Source organism: Cucurbita moschata, unplaced genomic scaffold (assembly GCF_002738365.1).
Source record: "Cucurbita moschata cultivar Rifu unplaced genomic scaffold, Cmos_1.0 Cmo_Scf00043, whole genome shotgun sequence".
Classification (NCBI taxonomy): domain Eukaryota; kingdom Viridiplantae; phylum Streptophyta; class Magnoliopsida; order Cucurbitales; family Cucurbitaceae; genus Cucurbita; species Cucurbita moschata.
In genome coordinates, this window is record NW_019268559.1 from 1,721,531 (window position 1) to 1,743,338 (window position 21,808).

The following is a 21,808-nucleotide window of genomic DNA, read 5'->3' on the forward strand; positions in this document are numbered from 1 at the left end:
AACGACAATGACAAGGTCAATTCTTTTCCCAATATTATTTTTATATTTTGTTTTTTTTTATTCAATAATCCATTTCAATTTTTTATTTATTATATTTTGATTATTTCTTATCTCGAGACGAAACTAGTTATTAGACAACCAAAATTGTAACAGGTGCACGAAGCTATTCTAATAACAGGGTAGCCTTTGATAGAGTTATTATTAGTATGAAATAATCTAGCTTGACTCGTCTTATAATAACAATGTCCCGATATAAATTAAACTTGATAAAAAAAGTCAACTCATCGATAATAAAAGTCAACAAGTTGACTTCAAAATTCGAAGTTGTTGAGAATGTTTAATACTCCACATCTTGTCTACTTTCCTCTCTCGCCACAAAAACACGTTGACTTTACTTTTATCTCGAATAAATATTATTTTAAAAAAAATTACTAGAAAAATTTGAATTAACCGCGAGAAAATAGCCAAATAACATGACAATTTGCATATAATTTATTGACTTTTATAATATATATAAATATATAATTTGAAAATTCCAAGAAATCTGAAATTTTAATTATTTATCTCTTTTTTTTTTTTTTTTTACAACTTGCAATAATTATGCATTATTATATTAATTCATAACTAACCCCCATGTTATAAAAAACCAAACATGTTAAAACATGTTCAAGTAGTAATTATATAAATTAAAATATATTAATAAAATAATAATTTGATAATTATATCAATTTTTTATTAATAAATTTTTTGAGGGAAGTGTAAATTTTAAAAGATTAAATTCCAAATTGTGAGTTAAGTAGAGGATTATGGACTAATTGATTTGTTATTTCACACGTGAGAAAGTAATTAATTCTCTTTGATATTTCCAGCCTCCGACAAAATCGACAACCGGCACGTGTCAGAATACTAAATTACAAGGTTGCCCAAAGCGCACCATGTTTCTTATTCGATTTTATTTAATTATTAAAAAAAAGTATTCTTTTATTTATTTTATTTTCAATTTTTATCACGTTGCCAACCATTTAAATTATTTTTATTTACCATGAGTATATATTTTTGGATAAGTGATTAAAAAAAAATTAATTTTTTCTCTCTCAATTATTCGTTTAATAAATAGGATAGAACAATTAATTTATAAATTCGTCACTTAATTTAGATTTGTATCTTTAAAATTTGTCTATAATCTTTCAATTCTTTGTCCAATAAACTTTAATTTTTTTCAATAAATTTCTTAATTATGTGTTGTTCTATTCAAAGATACAAATTTCATCACGGAATTATATATATTTTGTTGAAATCTAAGAATTTTGAGAAGTTTACTCGATTAAAATGTTTGTGTTAATTTCAGACGAAGAAGGAAGAGAAATCGGAGAAGGGTTTGGGTTTGGGTTTAGGGGAAATGCCGAAGATTGGAGATTCCAAGATTGTATACAGTTGAAGAAGCTTCGAATCTCTCAATCGCTGCCTGTTCCTTCACGTTCTTCCAAGATTTCTTCTCTATTTGAAGATCTCGCTATAAATCATCTCCTATTTGTTTCAATTTTCGTCGAGACATTTCTACTGGCTCTCGAATGAAGTGCTGTTCTTCCTTTCGCTATTTATGGATACTTCTATTGATACTGTTACGATTTTGGAGCTATCTTGGCGCGTCGAGGAATTTTGAGAATTCAGGATTCTCTGGATTGAGCCGGTATGGGGGTTTGGATGATTCTGAAGCCGTAGCTCGAATTGGCGGCAGATCCCTCTTGTCCGTTCCAACGTGAGTCTTCAATTCATTTCTCTCGTTTCCTTATTAATATGCAACGAAGATTCTTTAATCTCTTTGATCAACCTTGATCGAGGATATTTCTTGTAACCTCAACTCATCTACTTGCTCTTTGGACAAATTAATCGTTTATAGAACGAAATACTTATCCACCATTTGATGCTTCCATCTCTTCACTATCAATAAAAATAGTCTTTCAAATCCGTAAGAACTAATCCAAATCAATACCATTCTTCTGCTATTAGTTTTGTATTTTGTAAATCAATGTAATGAGTGGTACTGTCAATATATACTATCGTAGGAAAGGTAGTACTGCTCTTATAGCTGCTTTGGATGGGGCAATTCATTTGGTGGACAGTAACTCTATGAAGATAATTTGGTCCTTCAGTTCTGGACCGCCAATCTATTCGTCACATCAAGCTCATGTTCATCATGAGCAGAATCAAGAAAATGCTTCAGGTTTGAGCAGATCCTTCTTTTTTTATTGTGGGGATGACTGGGAGCTCTACATGCACACAGAGTATGGTGAAACGGTAAAATTTAGTGAATGAATAACACCATCATGTGTTAATGTTTTCTTTCGAAATTTGTTTCAGTATTGATTCTGCAATCGCTGTTTTGATTGTCTTTCCTTTTTTTCATTTTTGATATGAATATATATTTTCCTCTTGGGATTCCTTGACATTTCAGAAACTACCAAAAACGATTGATGAGGTTGTTAGAAGTTCACCATATATATTTGAGGATGGTACGGTGATGACTGGTTCTACGAAAACCACAGTTTTTGAGGTTGATCATGTGACTGGAGAGCTTATTCGTAGTCACATACCTGATCTATTGTCATCTGAACTAAGCAATGAAGATCTTGGTAGTTCTAAAGCGAAAAATAATCTAGACGATAAGGATTTGATGCAACCTGGCGTGATGAACCCCCCTGTTGAGCCACGATTGTACATCACAAGAACAGATTATTCTCTGAAATCATCCTTTTCGGGTTCTAAAGAAGTTTCCTGGAGTTTGAGTGTTGCTGAAATCGGAGCTACCTTACTCTGTCCAGAGGTTGAGAATCCAGTTGAGGGCATTCCTTGGAATCTTCAAAATAATAGTAGTTATGAAGTTGATTATGCTGTGCCATTGTCTTGCCAATCAAAAGTACTTGTCTTTCGTGAACGCCATGTTTTATCAGGAAAGTTGGGGTATAAAAGATTATCGAAGGCTCATAATGTTGATAATATGTCTTTGGTGTCTGCTTCAGGTTCGATCCTTCCTTCCCAGTTAAAGATTGATAAACATTTAAACAGTCATCCTGAAAGATTGATGCTTCCTGAGCCTGTATCAAACAATATCTCTTCTTTGCCACCCAATTCAAGTAGCGAAGCAGTAGTCCCAATGCCTTTGATGAAGGTTAATGAATCAAGTATCTTCAAGGGGTTTAATAAAATGGAGACTCTTGCTGGACCTATTGGATTGCTTTTTGTAGTTTTAATAACCATGCTAGTGGGATTGATGAAGTATGGCAGGACATTGGCTGTAAAGGTAAAACAGCGTTTCTTCAATGAGAAGTTGTCTAGTACTTATAATGCAAGAATTATCTCTTCGAAGAAAAACAAACCTCGAAAATCAAAAAGAAGTGGAAATTCTGAGAAAATGGATGCATCTATTTCATCAGAAATTGAAAATTCGCTTATGCAAAGTGAGAATAACTGGTTTCAGGACAATAATCTTATTGGTGGACGTCGGATTGGTAAACTAATTGTAACCAACAAAGAGATAGCCAAGGGTAGTAATGGCACCGTTATTCTTGAGGGAATCTATGAAGGCCGAGTAGTTGCTGTGAAGCGCCTTGTCAAGGCTCACCATGATGTTGCCTCTAAGGAAGTTCAAAATTTAATGGCTTCTGATTTTCACCAAAATATCGTTCGATGGTATGGCACGGAGAGTGATCAAGATTTTGTCTATATTTCATTGGAACGGTGCACTTGCAGCCTCGATGATTTGATTCAGATTTGTTCTGATCAGTCCTTGAACTCTATGCTTGGCTTGGATCAAGATACTGTACCCATGATTGATTCAGTCAAAGAGGTTATACCAGATTTGAAATTGTGGAAAGAAAATGGCCATCCATCTACAGTTGTTCTAAAACTCATGAGGTTCTCTATATTTATTATCCAACACAATAATGATCTTTAGTTATATGGATTAATTTTGTTAGTTCTCATGCGGAAAATATAGTGTTTTCCCACTAACTTGTATACAATAATATATGGTTCTTGGAACATGAAGTAGGTTTGGTTTTGATAGTTGTCAAATGCAGGGATATGGTAGCTGGGCTTGTGCATTTGCACGAGTTGGGGATAATTCATCGGGACTTGAAGCCACAAAATGTGTTGATAATTAAGAAAAAATCTATATGTGCAAAGCTCTCTGATATGGGAATCAGCAAGCATCTTTCAGCTGATATGTCATCCTTGGGACATCGTGCCACTGGCAAGTATTCTTCACTAGCTTTCGTCTCCCTTCAATACTCATGTTATATTCAACATGCATTCCTGGTTGATAATGAGGCTTTTTAAGTCTCTAGAAATGATGGGTAACTTGAGACAAAAATCCTATCGCAGGTTGTGGGAGTTCTGGTTGGCAAGCCCCCGAACAGCTTCTTCAGGGGCGACAAACCCGTGCAGTCGATTTGTTTAGTTTAGGTTGTGTTCTCTTTTTCTGCATCACAGGTGGTAGACATCCATTTGGTGATCGTCTCGAGCGTGATATCAATATTGTGAAGAATCAAATGAATTTGTTCTTGGTGGAAAGCATCCCAGAAGCTCTAGATCTTATTTCTCAATTGTTAAATCCTAACCCTTGTTTGAGGTAAGAAATCTCTGTTCATGAACATTAAAAAATCCTTAGATATCATTTATGTAGTGTAAAAGCATATCTACTTCATCTCTCTTGATAATATACCAGACCAAAAGCATCAGAGGTGTTGCACCATCCTTTTTTCTGGAGTTCGGAGATGCGACTTTCTTTTCTTCATGATACTAGTGATAGAATAGAGTTGGAAGACAGAGAGACTAATCTCATGAAAGCATTAGAGAATACTGCCCAGTTAGCTATAGGCACTAAATGGGATGAAAAGATGGAACCAGCTTTCATTGCTAACATCGGTTGGTATCGGCGTTACAAGTATGATAGCGTTCGAGACTTGCTGCGAGTTATGCGCAATAAACTGAATCATTATAGAGAACTGCCGAAAGAAATTCAGGTTTCCTTCCTTTTTTTTCATTCTTTGATCGTTCATTTTAATGAGCCAAAATCGGTGACAACCCATCGTTTTGTGTTTTCGTTGTCATTTCAGGAGCTCATAGGATCTGTTCCAGAGGGATTCGATGGTTACTTTGCTAGTAGGTTTCCAAGACTCTTGATTGAAGTTTACAAAGTTATAAGTCAATACTGTAGGCAAGAAGAGTGCTTTCAGAAGTACTTTAAAAGCCCTGTAGACTAGATTCTTAGATATGAATGTCTTGAAAAAAATGCTAAAATTATTATGGTAGCATGGTTAGAGTACTAATATACATGTATACATTTGTAAATATTGCTGAATAGATCTGAATTACTGTAAAGTGTTACAATACAAAGAACATTTTTGGCTCTTAAATTTCGTCCTCTCTCGATACTTGATGATACTGTTGCTAAAGAAAATCGAGTAAGCGCTAACAACATGCAACCATGATGCCTGTTTCTAACCTGTACCAGTAGTTTCACAAATGTATGTTATTGTCCACGAAGATCATATGCATCAATACATACCATCAGCATCACAATTGTCATATTTTCTTGAACTGCCTGCTGAATTATCTCCATTCATGTTTCTAACTGAAGCCTCCTGCATCTGTCGTCGCTTGGATCGACTCCTAAAGACATCTTCCTTTTCATCTGCAAAAGAAAGAAATCTATGTAGGCTTTTAGACCGAGATCGAGATCGAGAGGTTTGCTCAGAAGATTCAAGTTCTTCTGAGTAATGCTTGCTGTATTGGCGCAACATTTGAAAGACGTATATCGCTAGAGCGAGCAAGCAGACTAATCCACATATTAGAAAAAGTCCCCAAAAGCTATCGAGCTGAAGTCGATCCACCTCAAATTTGGAGACTTGTGATGTGCAAGCACTTTTCATTAACCATTTATCATGGATTCTTTGAAGATCCCCATTTTCGGACAGTCGTAGAATAGCGGTCGACATGTCGACTGCTAAAGGAGAGTCGCGCTGGAAAGCCTGTTGGTATAATGTACCATCATCAAATGACAACTAAATAGACAGATAGACGAGCAAACAAAGAAACATGATTGAAGTACTTACAAATCCCCACCCATTTTTGGTGAACTCTTGGCCAACAATACTGAATTCGCAATGAGTTGAAAGGAAGAGCTCGGCATACGATCGCTCGTCGACAATAGCAGCAACACCATTCTTCTGTGGACCATCATTCAAGGCTTTAACATAATGTTCTATTGAGATTAGTGGAACGAGTCTCGATTCGTGAATGCCAAGTTCCTCAATCAAGTAGTTTCGAGTAAACGAACCCTGCTGGTACCCAATTGGGTCATTGTTTGAAACCAAAGTTTCAATCCCTTTGACAGAAGAAGAAAGTTGTTGAACTGTAAGGATAGAGGTCAAGCTTGCAGTGTAGCTCGAGTTTATAATAAGAACAACAAATAACCATATGAGCAGCACAAGGCGACCGAGGGTACTGACCGTGTTTTCCCCTACACAAAAGGCATGAAATATTGAATCAGCTTCCATCAAATTCATTTCGAGTTAGCTCACATACGTTCACTTACGATGAGAAAAGAACATAGTTGAGAAGCTGAACCTGCATCAGATAAAGAACAGAGACAAAAGGAAGAAATTAGTTTGAAAGCTTTGATAAGGAGTGTCTTGAAATAAGAATCCCACATGAACTCACCACAGAATAGTAATAACTTGTCTCTTCGGAGGGCCACGAAAATCATCATTAATCCTATGCTCCAAAATCCAAACAACTACGCCTACTACAAGAAAAGAAACAGCAGTAATACACCACATCTTTGCAGTGAACGGCCGTAAAAAGGCCCAAGCATTAGAGTTCAACTTCTTGACTGGGGCTATGACTACTAAGCCGGACTCGATGTATGGTTGTGTAAAATCCGCCATCCGGGTTCGGTTCGTGATAATTGCAATGTCGCCTATCGCTGCATCGAAGACCTATAAGGAAGAAAACATTCTAAGTTTGTAACAGCCCAAGTAGATATTATCCGTTTTGACCCGTTACGTATCGCCGTCAACATGTCTACTAGGGAGAGGTTTCCGCATCCTTATAAGGAATGCTTCGTTCTCCTTTCCAACAAGAGTTAAAAGATGAAGTTCTATCATAGTAAGTAACCTTTCATTATAATGCTTACCCCGGTCGTGATTTGACGAACAAGCTCGGTTGTTCTTGGATTAGTAACGCCATCCCCATAAGCAATTAACTTATAAGGGACCGTATAAGGCAACAAGTTAATTGCTGCAGTGAAGACATCAATGCAGTAGCCACTGAACATGTCAGTTCCTTCTACTTGTGAGACAAATTCTTGGTAACTGACTCGTCTTGGGACACCGATTCTCAAATGCCCTCCACCGTTTGGAAACGCCCACCCACGAGGCTTCGTTGCTGCTTGTCCTGGCCATACCACATCATATAGCTGTTGATTTAAACTGGATCCATTAGGTGGTTTTGAGTAAAGGGTTTCAGGAGGCACAATGGATAAGCCAGAATAGTTAGACCAGTAACCAATTCGCCTTTCCCCTGAGCCGATAATATTGATCACTTCGAACGCAGGGCGAATCAAGTCCCGGTCTGGAGTGAACTCAACTGGACCTGTTATTCCAGTGAAATTTACGTCTAAAATATTCTGTAGTAGTGCCCTCCCACCATTGAAGACGCTCATGGCATTCAAATTCAAAGCTCCAACATCAGCCCAAGTTAACTTGGAAAGATTTGAAAATGAAAGATTTCCACCTTCATTAAGAAATGAGTTGATTGCATGAGCAAGCATCCATACAGTATCATACGCATATAATCCGTACGTACTCAATCCGAATTGGCCACTCGACGACTTTCCATAAGTCAAATTCGTCCACCTAGAAACAAATTTCCTTTTGAGTGCAGAATTTGGAGTATAAAGACGCAAAGCAATAAGTCCTTGAATACTTTCCATAGAACCAGGAGGACGAGTAGAATTCGTGTCGAGTAGCAAAGAAAGCCAGTTCGTGGCTATCCATACATAGCCAGGTCCAGTCAATCCAAGATGTTGAGCTACATTGAGCACCACCATACCTGTGGACTCATAAGTGTGAACAACAAGTATTCGAGACGTGGTTAAAGTCACCTTAACAAGTGCATTAGTGACCTCGTCTAGACTCGCATCAGGCTTCAATGGTACTTTTAGTGAGATCTTACATCGTTTCTCGTTAAGTTGATCCCCCAATGCAGCAATACCATTTCTACCATGGTCATCATCAACAAAGATGGCAACCACTTCTCTCCATTCAAAGTAGTCTACTATTGCAGCTACTGCAGCCATCTGATACCGATCGTTCTGTGACGTTCTGATGAAGAAAGGAAACTGAAGTGATGACAGTGTGGGATCGGTCGCCGAAAACGACAACAGAGGAACTTGGAGCTCTTTTGCAATATGAGATATCACATGAGCAGTTACAGAGTTTTGGGGGCCAATTATGGCCACGGTCTTCGTCTCCATAAAACGCAAGGCTGCAGAAAAAGAATTACAAACCATTTTCATTCAAGATAAAACAGTCAAGAACAGATATCAGTCATCAGATTATATGCAACAAGCTCGACACATACACTCAACGATGCCCAAAAATCCACTGTAATTGGTATCATGTAAAGTGAGATTCAGCTTCGTCCCCCCAAGAACGGATGGATCAGAATTCACATCCTCGATGGCAGCTTCTACCGCGATTTTTCCAACTTTTCCTATCATAGAATGGAAAGAGAATAAAGCCCCAATGTTGACAACATCAGGCCTCGTGGATACATTTCTGCTATCTCCAATTGAGGAACTCCCACTGGAGAGAAGCATGAATACTAGAATGCATATAATCCTCATTCTGAACTGGATAATAACTATTCCTCAAATGCTATCTAATCTGTCAAAGATGCGAGGAACAGAAAAGAAAAACATAATGAATTTAAAAAAACTGCATACTCAAAGATCTAAGTGCTTCAAGATTGAGTAAAGGCGCCTGAAAATATGAAGCAAGTACAGAATTGCATGAACAAATGATCCAAATACAGTAAGTTAAGGAACAAAAAGCAGTATCAAACCAAGAACAACATCAGCTAGTGATAAATCCATAGAGGTATCAGATCTAAGTGCTTCAAGATTGAGTGAAGGCGCCTGCATATGTGAAGCAAGTACAGAATTGCATGAACAAATTATCCAAATTCAGTAAGTCAAGGAACAAAAAGCAGTATCAAACCAAGAACAACATCAGCTAGGGATAATCCACAAAGGTATCAGATCTAAGTGCTTCAAGATTGAGCAACGGCGCCTGAAAATATGAAGCAAGTACAGAATGCATGAAGAAATTATCCAAATACAGTAAATCGAGGAACAAAAAGCAGTATCAAACCAAAAACAACATCAGCTAGCAATAATCCATAAAGTTGTGGCAAAGGAAGAAGAACCAGAGAACAAATACCCAAAAGCATCAACGGGGGCATTCCAGATTGGACAATCAAGATTCATACAGTTCAGATAAGGTGCAAACCAACGAGTACTGAATTCACAGAACCCACTAAAAGATTCAATAATCTTATCCTAGTGAAGATATACTTAATAAACAGAAGCCTCTTCGACAAGAACAAGCCAAGAGAATGTTAGCTCGTTGGCAAAATGAGGGGCCATCTTCATCGACTCTAACTGGTGGAGAGTCTTCTCATGTGAATACGGATGCCCTCCAAAACGGGCACAGAACCGTTCGATGAAAGCATTAAATGATTGAAAAGACCAAGCGAGCTAAGCCTTACCTTAATCCCTTGGCTGCTGGAGAATCAATCACCGCCGACTATGGGGCGCCCCAAAAATAGCTCTCACAGCTCTGCGCGCTTCCCTTTTCAGCCATAAACAAATATTGGCACTGTCATGTTGCGCAGTACGCACATTCACACTCTGACCTGACCCTCCATTACAATCGATACCCATAACCATTTTAAGACCCTTGAATCGAATTTCATCGTAGTGGAGTCTTTTAGTGGTGAAGGTGAATCGTTTGGGGGTGCAAATTTTCTACTGGGTTTTGTTTTTTTCTTGTTTGGATTGGAATATCGTCATTTATATCACGTTTTTCATAACAAAAACAGAAGCTAAGAAATTTTGAAATGGAAATTGAATTTCTTCGTCCTTTTCCTGAGAACGAATCATATTTCTATGCGTAATGACTTATGTACGCCAAATGCTGTTCATGGAAATTCGTGCACCCTCGTATGGAATCAACTTACAAATATTCCTTAAAAGTTAAAACATTAAATAGATCTTGAAATATAAAAAGTGACCAAAAAGTTCAAAACTTTGAACTTTGTGTTCTAAATTATATTAGTTCAATGACATAAAACATCAAGGATAATTATTAAATGTTTAATGATCCATGAGACATAAAACTGTCGGTTCAAACTATAAGAAATTTTTAGAGGGTGTTTGTAAAGTGGCAGACTCGAGTTTGGATATATTTAATAGAGTTAGATAGCCTAAATTTCTTAAATCCGTGTCGGGTGTAGATCTCGGTTTTAATATATTTAGATAATTTAATTTTCTAAAATTATTTAATAATAAAAGTGTGATTTTTCGAATAAAAAAACGTCGGAGCATCAAAATGTTGTAGCAAAAATATCCAATAATCGCAATTTTCATTATATTTTGACATTTAATTATAATGTATAATGAAATTTACATAGTTTTTGTAAATTTAATTTAATTATATTAGAAGAAAAAAATCTAAAATTCAAGTAGTATTAATATATAGAATTATAAGATATTTATTTTTATTAAAAATTTATTTCTTAATATTATACTCTGAAAATGAAAAAAAAAATTATAAATTTTAATATTTTAAATTATAGCACAAAAAATAAAAGTAAAATTGATAGTGGGCCGTGGGCCTACAATTTCAGCCCATTTATCACTTTTATTGACCCTTCCTTTTCAGTAAAATTTAATCCATCTGGCCACTTGTCCCATTTCATGAACAGACTCCACGTGGAAAAAAAGGTTCCCGCGAACAGCCATGGCCACTTTGAAAGAGATCCTAACTAGGCGACCCGTCGCCGCCACCATCAGGCTCACTGTCCCTGCCGGCGGAGCTCGGCCAGCGCCACCGGTGGGTCCGGCGCTTGGTAAGTACCGGCTGAATCTGATGGCCTTCTGCAAGGATTTCACTGCCCGAACTCAGAAGTACAAGGCGGACACACCCATGGCCGTCACCATCACGGCTTTTAAGGACAACACCTTCGAGTTCACCGTCAAGTCGCCGTCGGTCACTTGGTACCTGAAGAAATCCGCCGGGATCGAGTCTGAGAGCGGCCGCCCAGGCCATGTGGTCGCCTCCACGCTTTCCCTCAAGCACATTTACGAGATCGCGAAAGTCAAGCAGTCCGATCCTTATTGCCAGTACATGCCATTAGAGTCCATTTGTAAGTCCATTATCGGCACTGCCAATAACATGGGAATTAAGGTTGTTAAGGAATTGGATTAATGCAATTCCTAAATTTTTGGGGGTTTTCTCCCTTTCTTCTTCAGTATATCGCCTCAAATTGAGAATTTTTTTCAGTGACCTCATTCTTCTTACTGTGACTGAATGTTACTTTGTATGCTAAGTCCGTAATCTATTCTGCTGATATATTTAGTTTTTGATAGAAGTTGAATTAATTCCATCGAGTTACTTGTGAATTTCAAGGAAAGGGGGGCTTGGACAATTGCTAAATGTAGCCATCTCTCTTGGAAGAAAAGTTAATTTTGATCACGAGAGATGCAATTTTGTTATGGGACTATAGCTAATTTGTAAGACGTGAACTGATTTCATTTTGATCACTGATGTGTTGCCTTTGCTTGCATTAGCCAGTTATTAACTTCTCCCAATTTGATATCACTGGTGTAAAATACTGAATTGGATTGTCTTTGTGAAGCTATGCTTGGTTGTCGTTCACCTGCAACTGATTAGATGATTGTTTTCTTTAAGCTTTTCCTGTCGGGCTTCATCTCAAGGTTTTAGAACGCATCTACTAGGGAGAGGTTTCTACATCCTTATAAGAAATGTTTCGTTTCCCTCTCCCATCGACTTACGATCTCACTGTATTATTGTGGGTTAGGCCAATTGGTTGGAATATTGGAAAGAAAAGCGGAAAATGGTGTAATTTTTTTCCCCAATTTCTATGAGTGTCTAGGCCAAGCAGCATGTTGACTAATCTTAAGTTAGTAGGTGATCATTATGCATTGAATTCTGATGTAAACTTATGGCTTACTGTGTCTTTGGATATCAACTCTACAAGAACAATGCATTGATTTTCTACCCTCACTCCAGTTCACCTGGATTTGTCATTTTTAGGTGTTATGGCTGTGCTTCATGACTTGCCCTACATCATTAAATTGGTATTGTATTCTTTGCTTGGTCAGGTGGTAACAACTCTGACTTGTTCATTTGGCCCTCATTTATGATTAGACACCATGGGTCATCAAAAGTTTGGTGTAGCATGTTGAATAGGGGACTTAGGGTTTGCTATTTTGGTTTATGCTAATGTAACATGTTTCACCATTCTCCAACCTACCCCTTACTCTAACGATGATAGCTCTTCTAGGCTATAACAGTCCAAGCTCACCCCTAGCAGATAATGTCCTCTTTGAGATTTTCCTTTCGGATTTTCTCTCAAGGTTTTAAAACGTGTCAATTAGAGAGAGGCTTCCACGCCCTTGTTTCGTTCCCCTCTCCAACCAATGTGGGACGTGAAAGTTTCTCAATCTTAATCTTATGAATAAAGAATGATAAACAATTGGTTGGTATCATGGTTTCTTTTCTTCACTGCTTATCCTGTGGAGTAATTCAAGAATTTTAATGTGCAGTTTCCTGTTTGATTCTTGTAGCAAGTTCATTCTTATCTTCCCTTTGATGTGAGTTGTTGAAATGTGTGTGATTGATTGTGTATTATTGCTTCAAGATTGTCGGTTTTCACCTTTTTTCTAAATGGCACCAGCAATCTCTGAGGATATGATCAGATCATAAGAAATTAGGCACAAGAAAAAACCAAAATGGATTCATCACAAGTCTCCATTATGGGATAGATTAGTTCCACCCCCACTGTTTAAGTCATCTTACTCAACCCAATGCTTTGACCAATTGGATATAAACCTTTGAAAATATTAGAACACTTAACTTGTTTCATTTCTCTTTATCTTTTTCGACTTAGGTGTTGTCAGCCTTGTTTGAGATAATTTCATATTACCTGCTGATTACACCGAGGATTTCTATTAGGATTTGGAGTCCAAATTCAATATCCGGTGGTCCCTTCCTCTGCATCTCCTACGACATGGTCATGTTATGTTATCTTAAAGTATTTTTAACAGCGAGAACTATTTCCATAGACCTGTACTAATCCTTTTAGTATATTTTGTCACCACTTGCATATTTTTTAGGAAAATTCCATAAATTTAGTCTAATCTAGAAACGTTTAACTTTGAAGCTCTGAAGCTCGCACTTTTTCGATATAGCTCATAAAAACACAATAAAAGAGAGAAGAAATAAAAGACAAAATGCTTCCACTGAGATCCAAGCAGAGATAAAATAATTGAAAGCAAAACATTGACCTAAAAGTTAACACAACTTTAAGTTATTACAAAATCTTTAATGCACATGATTTCCTAATGTAAGTCATAATTTTAATTATTTAAACCATTATTCTTGTAATTGCTACACATTCTCCTAAACTTTTGTCTACATTATCATAATTGAAGTAGCCACCCAATCCAATAAATTTACATGTGTGTTATAGTATCGTAATAAATATACGGTCCATTATTTATTGGTAGTACGAAATTCTTTAAACGACATTCAACTCTACGATACTTATCTTAGTTTAAAGTGTAAATGAAATCAAAAGTTTAGGATAAAAATTTCATGATAAAGAAAATGATCCATGATAAAGAAAATGATCTCCTTCCAAACGAACAACATACTCAACTTACTACAAAGATCGAAACATAAAAGACGAACATCTTCAACCATATTAATATTAAACGTGATTAGACTAATCATGAAGATTGATTATGGCACAAGTATGAGAAACAACAAAGTAGTTGTGTGATAATTATCAATCAACATCTCTCACCACCTAATACTGATGGGCTAATAATACACCTTAACCATGCCCATTATAGAGAGAATTTGAATGAAAGACAGTAATGGTAGTTAAATGGATTGAGAAAAGTATTAAAAGCAAAAAAAAGTTATGGAAGGCAAAAAGAAGGAGAGCCACCCGCCACCAGCTGCCGCAGGAGGAGGGAAGGTCTGAAAAGCTCAACAGAGAGTAAAAAGTGGAGAGAGAGTTGTGGGGGAAGGCCAGCCAACCAGAGCAACGCCAAACCCCACCGTTCAATTCAATCATCCATCAAATTTTTAGAACTTCACTGTGATTTTGGTATATATAATTTGTAATTATCTTTGATTAACCTTACAATCTTGTGATTGTTTTACAAGGAAACTTCCCCCCCTTTTCTCTATTTAATTTCTCTTCTTGTTTCTTCTTTTTAATCCCAACCCATTAAGGAAATCCACCCAGGAGAGAGATTCTTGCTTTCCCAGATCGACCCTTTTCAAACCCAGATAAGATCGTATTGGATCTGAACGTTTTGGGTTAGCAACATGTCGTGTTCATCTTCATCGGCGTCTGAGGATGATGAGGGAATCGATTCTTACAGGAAAGGAGGGTACCATGCGGTGAGGATCGGCGATCATTTCGCCGGCGGCCGCTATGTTGCTCAGAGAAAGCTGGGTTGGGGTCAATTCTCCACCGTCTGGCTCGCCTATGATACTCGCACCTCTGTACGTTTCCTCCCCCTAACCCCATTATATGTTCGATCGCTTTGCTTTGATCTTTCGTCTTTCCATGATTGTCCCAGTTTTTCGTTTCTCGTATTGGGTTTGCTTGAATGTTCATGATTTCGTGCATTGTGAGGAGCTTATTTGGATCATTTATGAACATTTGTAGTTTATTTGGATCCGGACGGCGATACCCATTTCTATTTGTCGTTAGATCTTTATGATGTAGCTCACATTTACTTAGATTTCTTTCCCTATCATCATTAATTCAATAAAGTGTTTGATATGTGGGGTTCTTTTTGGACTGTTTCTATTTTGATTCATATCCCCATTTCCCATTTATGGATGGTTCCCGTTTTTTTCTTCAATCTTAGTTATAATCTTAGTTAAAAACTTGCCTAACAGAGTTTGAAATGAAGTGAAATAGGTATCTAGATCCATGAAAAGTGGTATCCCAGGCTTTAATATATGTTATATTGAGCTTGATCTTTGGTAGATTATACATATAATGTTGTTTCTAGTTTATATGTTTTGGTTTTGTAATTTTTTTCCTGTCCTTTTCTTAGAAATATGTATCACTTAAGATCCAGAAAAGTGCTCCCCAATTTGCTGAAGCTGCACTTCATGAAATTGAAGTTCTTTCAGCGATTTCGGGAAGCGATCCCTCGAGCTCCAAGTGCATTGTGCAACTGATTGATCATTTTAAGCACGCGGGGCCGAATGGACAACATCTGTGTATGGTTCTTGAGTTTCTTGGCGATAGCCTACTTCGGTTGATCAAGTATAATCGTTATAAAGTTCTTGAGTTGAATAAAGTCAGGGAGATCTGCAGATGTATTTTGGTTGCTCTGGACTATTTGCACAGAGAACTTGGCATTATCCACACTGATCTGAAACCTGAAAATATTCTTCTGTTTTCCACCATTGATCCTACCAAAGATCCTGTAAGATCTGGACTGGCCCCTATTCTTGAAAGGCCTGAGGGGAACACAATTGGTGGAGCAACCATGAATCTTATTGAGAAGAAATTGAAAAGAAGAGCAAGGAGAGCAGTGTCGAGGATCTCCGAACGAACCGTTTCTTTGGGAGGAGCGTCCCCGAAGCCTGAAGACAGAAAACTAGATGGTATTGATCTGAGGTGCAAGATTGTGGATTTTGGTAATGCATGTTGGGCAGATAAGCAGTTCATGGAAGAGATTCAAACAAGACAGTATCGAGCTCCTGAAGTCATACTGCAGTCTGGATATTCCTACTCGGTTGACATGTGGTCGTTTGGTTGCATCGCTTTCGAACTCGCCACAGGTGATATGATGCTTACTCCAAAAGTTGGACAAGACTATAGCGAGGACGAGGTAAGGATGATTGCTAACACCATTTCCTAAGTAATATGCTATTTTTGGAATATACGAGCGAGCGATATGGTAGTTTTGGAACTTATCATTATTAGCTGGTTCGAAATAGAACGGAATGCTATCCTATTCTTTTCTTAACTTGTAAAAATGATCATATTCGTGTGTCTATATGCACATATTGCGATGCCTGTGACGATGAGGATACCGAGCGTGTTTGAAAGTTAAGGGATTGTTTGATAATGCTTTATCTTTAGCAGCATTTTGAGCTTCATTTAGTTGATTGCTATATGCAAGTAGGGGAAATGTGGAAGGTAAAACTTCGATTGATATCTCATTCCGTTGTCAAGTTTCTGTGTTGGTCACATATTTAGCTTCTTCATTGTGCTGCTTTCAGGATCATCTTGCATTAATGATGGAACTTCTTGGAAAGATGCCTAAAAAAGTAAGCAAACTGTGCTTCTTATAGTGTATCAATGCCTCTTGCTTTCCATTTCTCATATGTTTTGGCTTGGCACCCAGATTGCTATAGGAGGCGCTCGATCGAAAGACTACTTCGATAGGCACGGGGACCTGAAGAGGATTCGGAGGCTGAAATTCTGGCCTCTCAGTCGACTGCTGGTCGAGAAATATAAACTTCCAGAAGCTGATGCTCAAGGTTTTGCTGAGTTTCTGAGTCCCATTCTTGATTTCGCTCCAGAGAAGCGACCAACCGCGCAGCAATGCCTGCAGCATCCATGGCTGAATCCGAGGAACGTAACTCAAAGTGAGGTGAAGAATAAATCCGAGGTCGAAAAGGTGAATGTTGGAATGAGCAACCTCCAGATTAGAGTGGGTAAGTGAAGAACTGGGTAGGCGGGGGCGAGGCATTCGACTGCAGAGCAACAGTACCGTTTTCAGATTCTTTCCTCGGTCTGATCGATCGTTCGTCGTACCGTCGTCGTCTGACTTCCTGTTACAGGTGGATTTTTTTTGTTGTTTTGATTTTTGAAAATGATTTGATTCTTGATCAACTAATACAGCATGTAAATTAGTATATTGTTCTTCCAAGACATTGACACAAGTGAGTGAATCATCGAGTATGGATATAGAAACTGTTGGTGGGAGGGGTGAGGGCTGTGCTCTAAAGCATCCTCAAGATCACTGATTTATATGTTCTACATGCTATCAATATGATTTCTTTCACTTTACACCCATCCATCTAAATGCTCGTTCTTCGGTTACATTCTAGTCGTTTTTGTCGTATTCAAATATCGAATCTTTATCGACCCCTCCGATCACCCGGGTGATTATTATTCATTGCGTGTCCTATTCTAGAAGCGTATTTTCATTTTACATATGTTTTCAAAAAGAGATTGTTTTCGGGTTTGGATTGGTTAAGATGAAAATCATAAAAATTGTTCTCCGTGTCGGATTTTTTAAGATGAAACCTTTATCGACCCAACTAATTTTATTTATTACTATTTTTTCAAATATAAATCTTTAAAATTATTAATTTTGAATGGTTTTTGTAACAAGTAAATGGTGCTAAAATATGATTTGGATTTTTCCAATAAATTTCATTTTGTTACCAGATATTTAATCTTTGAACAAGTTCATTAACTAATTATATTGTTAAAAGATTTTTTAGACCGGGATTCAAATATTTTTCTTCTAATTTGAAGCTCTACTTAATTAATTGAACTATACTCGAGTTTACTGAATAGGTTAATTAATTATTATGAGATTTTAAAATATAAAATAATTTTATTTTAATAATTCTAATGGATATAAAATAAATAATATTGTAACTAAAATATTAATTAATTGATAATCATACTAATAAGGGATTATTTAACCTTTTAATTTACAATTATAATTTATCTATTTGTTAATATTTTAGTTTTTATATAAAAAATAGAACATTAATATTTTACTATAAAATCAAATTTGAAATTAAAGTTAGAAATATTGAAATCATATTACAATTATGATAGTTGATTATTATTATTTTAAAAGTTAAAATTATAAATATGACAAAAAAAAATGTTAATTTGGTTTCAATTATAAATATAATTTTTTTTTATAGATAGACACAAAATTAAAATTAAAATTTTATTATATAAAATTTAAGTTTATATATAATAGATAAATTAATTTGAAAATAATTAATTAAAAACCTAACAAAAAAAAAATAAAATTGAAAGACTAAAATACTAAAATACTAAAATTTAAAACTTAAAATTTATTAATAGAGTTCCCCAAATAAACATTAAATTTGAAAGTTAACAACTAAATTTATAGGTTAACATATTTAATTAAATAGTAATATAAATAAATAATATATATATATATATATATATATGGAAGATATTTATCGGAACTGTAAATTCCAAATTGGGGTAAAATATGAAGGAATGGTTGGCAGTACCATATAAGGGCAAATAAGGGTATTTATGTAATTTAGGATCGGCAGTCAATGTTATTAAAGAGCGGAATTTAAAAGTGTAACCTAGTTGGGTATCGTTTAGGGTTAGAGAGAGAGAGATCGTGTCGTTTTTGTTCAATTTGGGTGGTGGAATCGGGAGGCGAATCGAAGTTCAGCATCCTCCGTAATCTTGGTTAGGGTTTGTTTCTTCCATTCTTTTTCCCGTTGAATCCACTCCTTTCTTATTCACAATCCCTCCAATTTACTCCTTTTCGTTCGATTATCAGAGTAGCTTTTGGAGATTGCAGACAATCATGTACGGACCTAGAGGGTAAGTCGAGAAATTTTGACCTTGTTTCTGTCTCTTCCCAGTCGGGCTTTCTGGTTTTGTTTCTCTGTTGTTGTGTTTCTTCTGACGTTCCGCTGGATTATTTGTTTTGTTGTTCCGTTGGAATATCTGGGGTTTTGATGGATTCTGCCTGAAATTGCGTGTTTTAGATTGAGGGCTTGGGGATCGAGGAATGAGTTCCTCTGTTATTCTCCTCCGCTTCTTTTAGGTGTTTTGATTGTATGCAAACACTGCCTAATGGGGTTTCCAGTAGAACATATTCTTGAAAAACAATATCCTTTGGTAATATAGTTTCAATTAAGTGTTTAAAGAAAAAGAACGTGCGATTTATAAAGCCTTCCATTTGTTGCATGTTCTTTGCATGAATATCTCCTCTTTAAATTTAAACTTTAGAATAAACTCATCCTAGCCGTGGCTTTTCTAGCCCTTCCTTGGATCAGGTAGATTATCTGGAGTCTTGTCACATAATGGCATATATCTGGGTCATGTTAGGATTTGATTTTGTTTCTCAGTTTCAACCAGATAGCAATAATTTGAATTTTGAGCAGTGTCTCATGAGCTCTCTCTTTTCTATACCACTGTGAAACTTTGAAGTTTTTGTGATTTTGTTGGTTTATTAGTGTTCTCATTTATAGTTTTTACTTTAAATTGAGTGCTTATCTTGGTATAAATATGGGACAAACATTTTTTACTACTTGATGAGTAGATGTTCATTGAGCCTCAAAATGACTTTTTGCTGCTACTTTTTGAAGTAATTATTTATTCCATATACAGTTAAATTGATTTGTTTATAGGAGTGGTAATAGCATGTAACTTAATTGACCATAAATCGCGCACACCAATAGGTTTTAGAGGTATAGGTTGGGCTTGGTTTTATTAACTTGGTTGAGTGGGGATTTTCCTTTTCTTTTCTGGGTTGGTAAATGAAGGGCAATGTTGGGAAGCGGGGGGGTTTCGGATGGGTACGAAGTCGGCTCAAAAAGACAAAGAATGATGGAACCGAATCCCTACTTCGCAGTTAGCAGCAGCACTGTCGGATTTCAACCATATGGCTATGGGAGTTTTCCTCCTACTCATGCCTTTCCTGTGGTTCGCCTTAGAGGGCTTCCCTTCAACTGCTCTGACATTGACATTTTCAAGTTCTTTGCTGGACTGGACATTGTGGATGTGCTGCTGGTCAACAAGAATGGGCGGTTCATGGGAGAGGCCTTTGTTGTCTTCGCTGGCTCTGTGCAAGTTGAGTTCGCATTGCAACGGGATCGACAAAATATGGGGCGTAGGTACGTAGAAGTCTTCAGGTGCAAAAGGCAGGATTATTATAATGCTATTGCTGCTGAAGTAAACTATGAGGGCATTTATGATAACGACTACCATGGAAGTCCTCCTCCTCGACAAAAGAGGTTCAGCGACAAGGACCAGATGGAATACACCGAGATACTGAAGCTGCGTGGTCTGCCTTTCTCTGTGAAAAAATCCGACATTATTGAGTTTTTTGGAGAGTTTGACCTCGCTGAAGATAGGATACATATTGCAAGCCGTCCAGATGGGAAGGCTACTGGTGAGGCTTACGTTGAGTTTGCTTCAGAAGAGGAGGCAAAGAGAGCAATGAGTAAGGACAAGATGACAATTGGGTCGAGATATGTGGAGTTGTTTCCTTCAACCTCAAATGAGGCTAGAAGAGCTGAGTCAAGGTCAAGACAGTGAGTAAGTAGGTAATTTGGTCATGGAGTCTCTAAAGTTCTCTGTTGCTATATTTTTGCACTGAGGCTTTGCTGTTCTTGTAATTTTCCAAATTTGTAGGATGACGTTTTATCGTTGTGGAGTTAATTGATACTGCATTTTGAGATTGAAGTTGTTAGCCCTATGAGTTCATAACTTGGTTAAATCACCGACCTTTCCCCCATTGTACGCATCTGTCATTTAGGTACCCTTTTCTCTGCGGGGTTTACTTGAAAATGAGATAAGTCTAGGAGGTCACAGTTGCTGAAACTCAATTATTCAAGTGCCACCTCTCTTTCATGCGGTGAGGATCTTTGTGCAGCTCTTTGGTGTTTTATCCTTATTTTCATGGAAGACTAAGTGTATTCTTTTTTCTTCTTTCTTTTCAGAATTTTCAGATTAGATGCTTAAATATGTGGAAGATTTTGATAATATTAAGAGTAAAAGAATTAAGTACATTTTTACTTATGTATATTATGTATGAGAATGTTCTGGCTATTCAGGATTACTCTTCAATAGGTTTTATAATGAGCTCCTTGAGTTAAAAAAAACAGGGTCTGAACTGGGAATAAGAAACTTAGCTCATCCACCAGAAGTAGGAATACCTTTGATGTATGAACGTTGAAGAGATGGTAGAATTGAAACTTTCAAAATCGATATTACCTTTCATGTAGAGATTTGAATGTAAACTTCTTTTGGGGAAATAAAAGCTAAACAATATAACCAGTTTAGGGCCATTCTTTGTTCTCTCATTGAGATTTTCACCTCTTCAAAGTTGTCATCTTAGTACGACAGAAAACAAGATGAAAGAACAAACTGAGTTCCTCTGAAGGGCTTCTAAGTTTTCAATGTGTTCTTGTACGAGCTCATTCCAGAAAGGTTTCTAAGTTGTTTCTGGCACATGCATGGTCTCAATCTGGATTAGAATCTCAGTCTGCTTCTCTTTTTTCCTACTCTTTGTCCTGTTATTCAGCAAACATCACTAGTTGGGTGATTAAAGACCGTTCTTTTTATTCCGTACAGAACTTCAACAAGGTTGCATATCAAATGTAGAATGTCATTTATCTGGTTTTTCTACCGGAGAATTATGTCAGCC

General features: G+C 36.8%; 5 protein-coding genes across 25 annotated transcripts; 4 read left to right on the forward strand and 1 right to left on the reverse strand.

Annotated features, from left to right (window-relative positions):
* Window positions 1-1,207: 1,207 nt before the first annotated feature.
* LOC111433677 (serine/threonine-protein kinase/endoribonuclease IRE1a-like) lies at window positions 1,208-5,417 on the forward strand. 3 transcript variants are annotated; one of them, XM_023070820.1, is made up of 7 exons: window positions 1,208-1,759; window positions 2,067-2,298; window positions 2,456-3,915; window positions 4,080-4,252; window positions 4,384-4,630; window positions 4,727-5,024; window positions 5,118-5,417. In XM_023070820.1, the coding sequence occupies exons 1-7, from the start codon at window positions 1,572-1,574 to the stop codon at window positions 5,262-5,264; spliced, it is 2,745 nt and encodes a 914-aa protein (XP_022926588.1). In that variant the 5' UTR covers window positions 1,208-1,571; the 3' UTR covers window positions 5,265-5,417. The 3 variants fall into 3 exon arrangements, with proteins under 3 accessions (XP_022926588.1, XP_022926589.1, XP_022926590.1); XM_023070821.1 differs by having other exon boundaries at window positions 1,672-1,759; window positions 2,072-2,298; XM_023070822.1 differs by lacking the exon at window positions 1,208-1,759 and having other exon boundaries at window positions 2,134-2,224.
* LOC111433675 (glutamate receptor 3.6-like) lies at window positions 5,282-10,113 on the reverse strand. Of its 14 annotated transcripts, XM_023070811.1 has the most exons (8): window positions 9,438-10,112; window positions 9,130-9,202; window positions 8,647-8,951; window positions 7,199-8,550; window positions 6,724-7,001; window positions 6,599-6,630; window positions 6,117-6,523; window positions 5,282-6,032 (listed from the first exon to the last, which is right to left on the reverse strand). In XM_023070811.1, the coding sequence occupies exons 3-8, from the start codon at window positions 8,909-8,911 to the stop codon at window positions 5,559-5,561; spliced, it is 2,808 nt and encodes a 935-aa protein (XP_022926579.1). In that variant the 5' UTR covers window positions 8,912-8,951; window positions 9,130-9,202; window positions 9,438-10,112; the 3' UTR covers window positions 5,282-5,558. The 14 variants fall into 14 exon arrangements, with proteins under 14 accessions (XP_022926579.1, XP_022926583.1, XP_022926585.1 ...); XM_023070815.1 differs by lacking the exon at window positions 9,130-9,202 and having other exon boundaries at window positions 9,835-10,112; XM_023070817.1 differs by lacking the exon at window positions 9,130-9,202 and having other exon boundaries at window positions 8,647-8,970; window positions 9,835-10,112.
* Window positions 10,114-11,047: 934 nt separating this feature from the next.
* LOC111433682 (54S ribosomal protein L19, mitochondrial-like) lies at window positions 11,048-11,638 on the forward strand. The gene has a single exon (XM_023070833.1). It carries the CDS (start codon window positions 11,088-11,090, stop codon window positions 11,553-11,555), a length of 468 nt encoding a protein of 155 aa, XP_022926601.1. The 5' UTR covers window positions 11,048-11,087; the 3' UTR covers window positions 11,556-11,638.
* A 2,652-nt stretch (window positions 11,639-14,290) lies between these two features.
* Window positions 14,291-17,434, forward strand: LOC111433679 (SRSF protein kinase 1-like). Of its 2 annotated transcripts, XM_023070824.1 has the most exons (5): window positions 14,291-14,487; window positions 14,616-14,891; window positions 15,455-16,240; window positions 16,635-16,682; window positions 16,760-17,080. In XM_023070824.1, the coding sequence occupies exons 2-5, from the start codon at window positions 14,712-14,714 to the stop codon at window positions 17,078-17,080; spliced, it is 1,335 nt and encodes a 444-aa protein (XP_022926592.1). In that variant the 5' UTR covers window positions 14,291-14,487; window positions 14,616-14,711. The 2 variants fall into 2 exon arrangements, with proteins under 2 accessions (XP_022926592.1, XP_022926594.1); XM_023070826.1 differs by lacking the exon at window positions 14,291-14,487 and having other exon boundaries at window positions 14,712-14,891; window positions 16,760-17,434.
* Window positions 17,435-18,727: 1,293 nt separating this feature from the next.
* Window positions 18,728-20,894, forward strand: LOC111433681 (heterogeneous nuclear ribonucleoprotein H2-like). Of its 5 annotated transcripts, none has more exons than XM_023070829.1 (3): window positions 18,728-18,843; window positions 18,932-18,975; window positions 19,923-20,894. In XM_023070829.1, the coding sequence occupies exons 2-3, from the start codon at window positions 18,959-18,961 to the stop codon at window positions 20,695-20,697; spliced, it is 792 nt and encodes a 263-aa protein (XP_022926597.1). In that variant the 5' UTR covers window positions 18,728-18,843; window positions 18,932-18,958; the 3' UTR covers window positions 20,698-20,894. The 5 variants fall into 5 exon arrangements, with proteins under 5 accessions (XP_022926597.1, XP_022926600.1, XP_022926596.1 ...); XM_023070832.1 differs by having other exon boundaries at window positions 20,012-20,894; XM_023070828.1 differs by having other exon boundaries at window positions 18,728-18,837.
* Window positions 20,895-21,808: the final 914 nt, after the last annotated feature.

What these genes read in the sequence shown, in the direction of transcription:
- LOC111433677 (XM_023070820.1), top strand. Translation starts at nt 1,572, where the DNA reads ATGAAGTGCTGTTCTTCCTTTCGCTATTTATGGATACTTCTATTGATA. An exon ending in TCCCTCTTGTCCGTTCCAAC is followed by an intron (nt 1,760 to 2,066) that starts GTGAGTCTTCAA and finishes ATACTATCGTAG; the next exon opens with GAAAGGTAGTACTGCTCTTA. An exon ending in AATCCTAACCCTTGTTTGAG is followed by an intron (nt 4,631 to 4,726) that starts GTAAGAAATCTC and finishes ATAATATACCAG; the next exon opens with ACCAAAAGCATCAGAGGTGT.
- LOC111433679 (XM_023070824.1), top strand. Translation starts at nt 14,712, where the DNA reads ATGTCGTGTTCATCTTCATCGGCGTCTGAGGATGATGAGGGAATCGAT. An exon ending in CCTATGATACTCGCACCTCT is followed by an intron (nt 14,892 to 15,454) that starts GTACGTTTCCTC and finishes TCCTTTTCTTAG; the next exon opens with AAATATGTATCACTTAAGAT. An exon ending in AAGACTATAGCGAGGACGAG is followed by an intron (nt 16,241 to 16,634) that starts GTAAGGATGATT and finishes TGCTGCTTTCAG; the next exon opens with GATCATCTTGCATTAATGAT.
- LOC111433675 (XM_023070815.1), bottom strand. Translation starts at nt 8,911, where the DNA reads ATGAGGATTATATGCATTCTAGTATTCATGCTTCTCTCCAGTGGGAGT. An exon ending in ATTTTTGGGCATCGTTGAGT is followed by an intron (nt 8,551 to 8,646) that starts GTATGTGTCGAG and finishes CTTTTTCTGCAG; the next exon opens with CCTTGCGTTTTATGGAGACG. An exon ending in CCAAAAATGGGTGGGGATTT is followed by an intron (nt 6,033 to 6,116) that starts GTAAGTACTTCA and finishes TTATACCAACAG; the next exon opens with GCTTTCCAGCGCGACTCTCC.
- LOC111433682 (XM_023070833.1), top strand. Translation starts at nt 11,088, where the DNA reads ATGGCCACTTTGAAAGAGATCCTAACTAGGCGACCCGTCGCCGCCACC.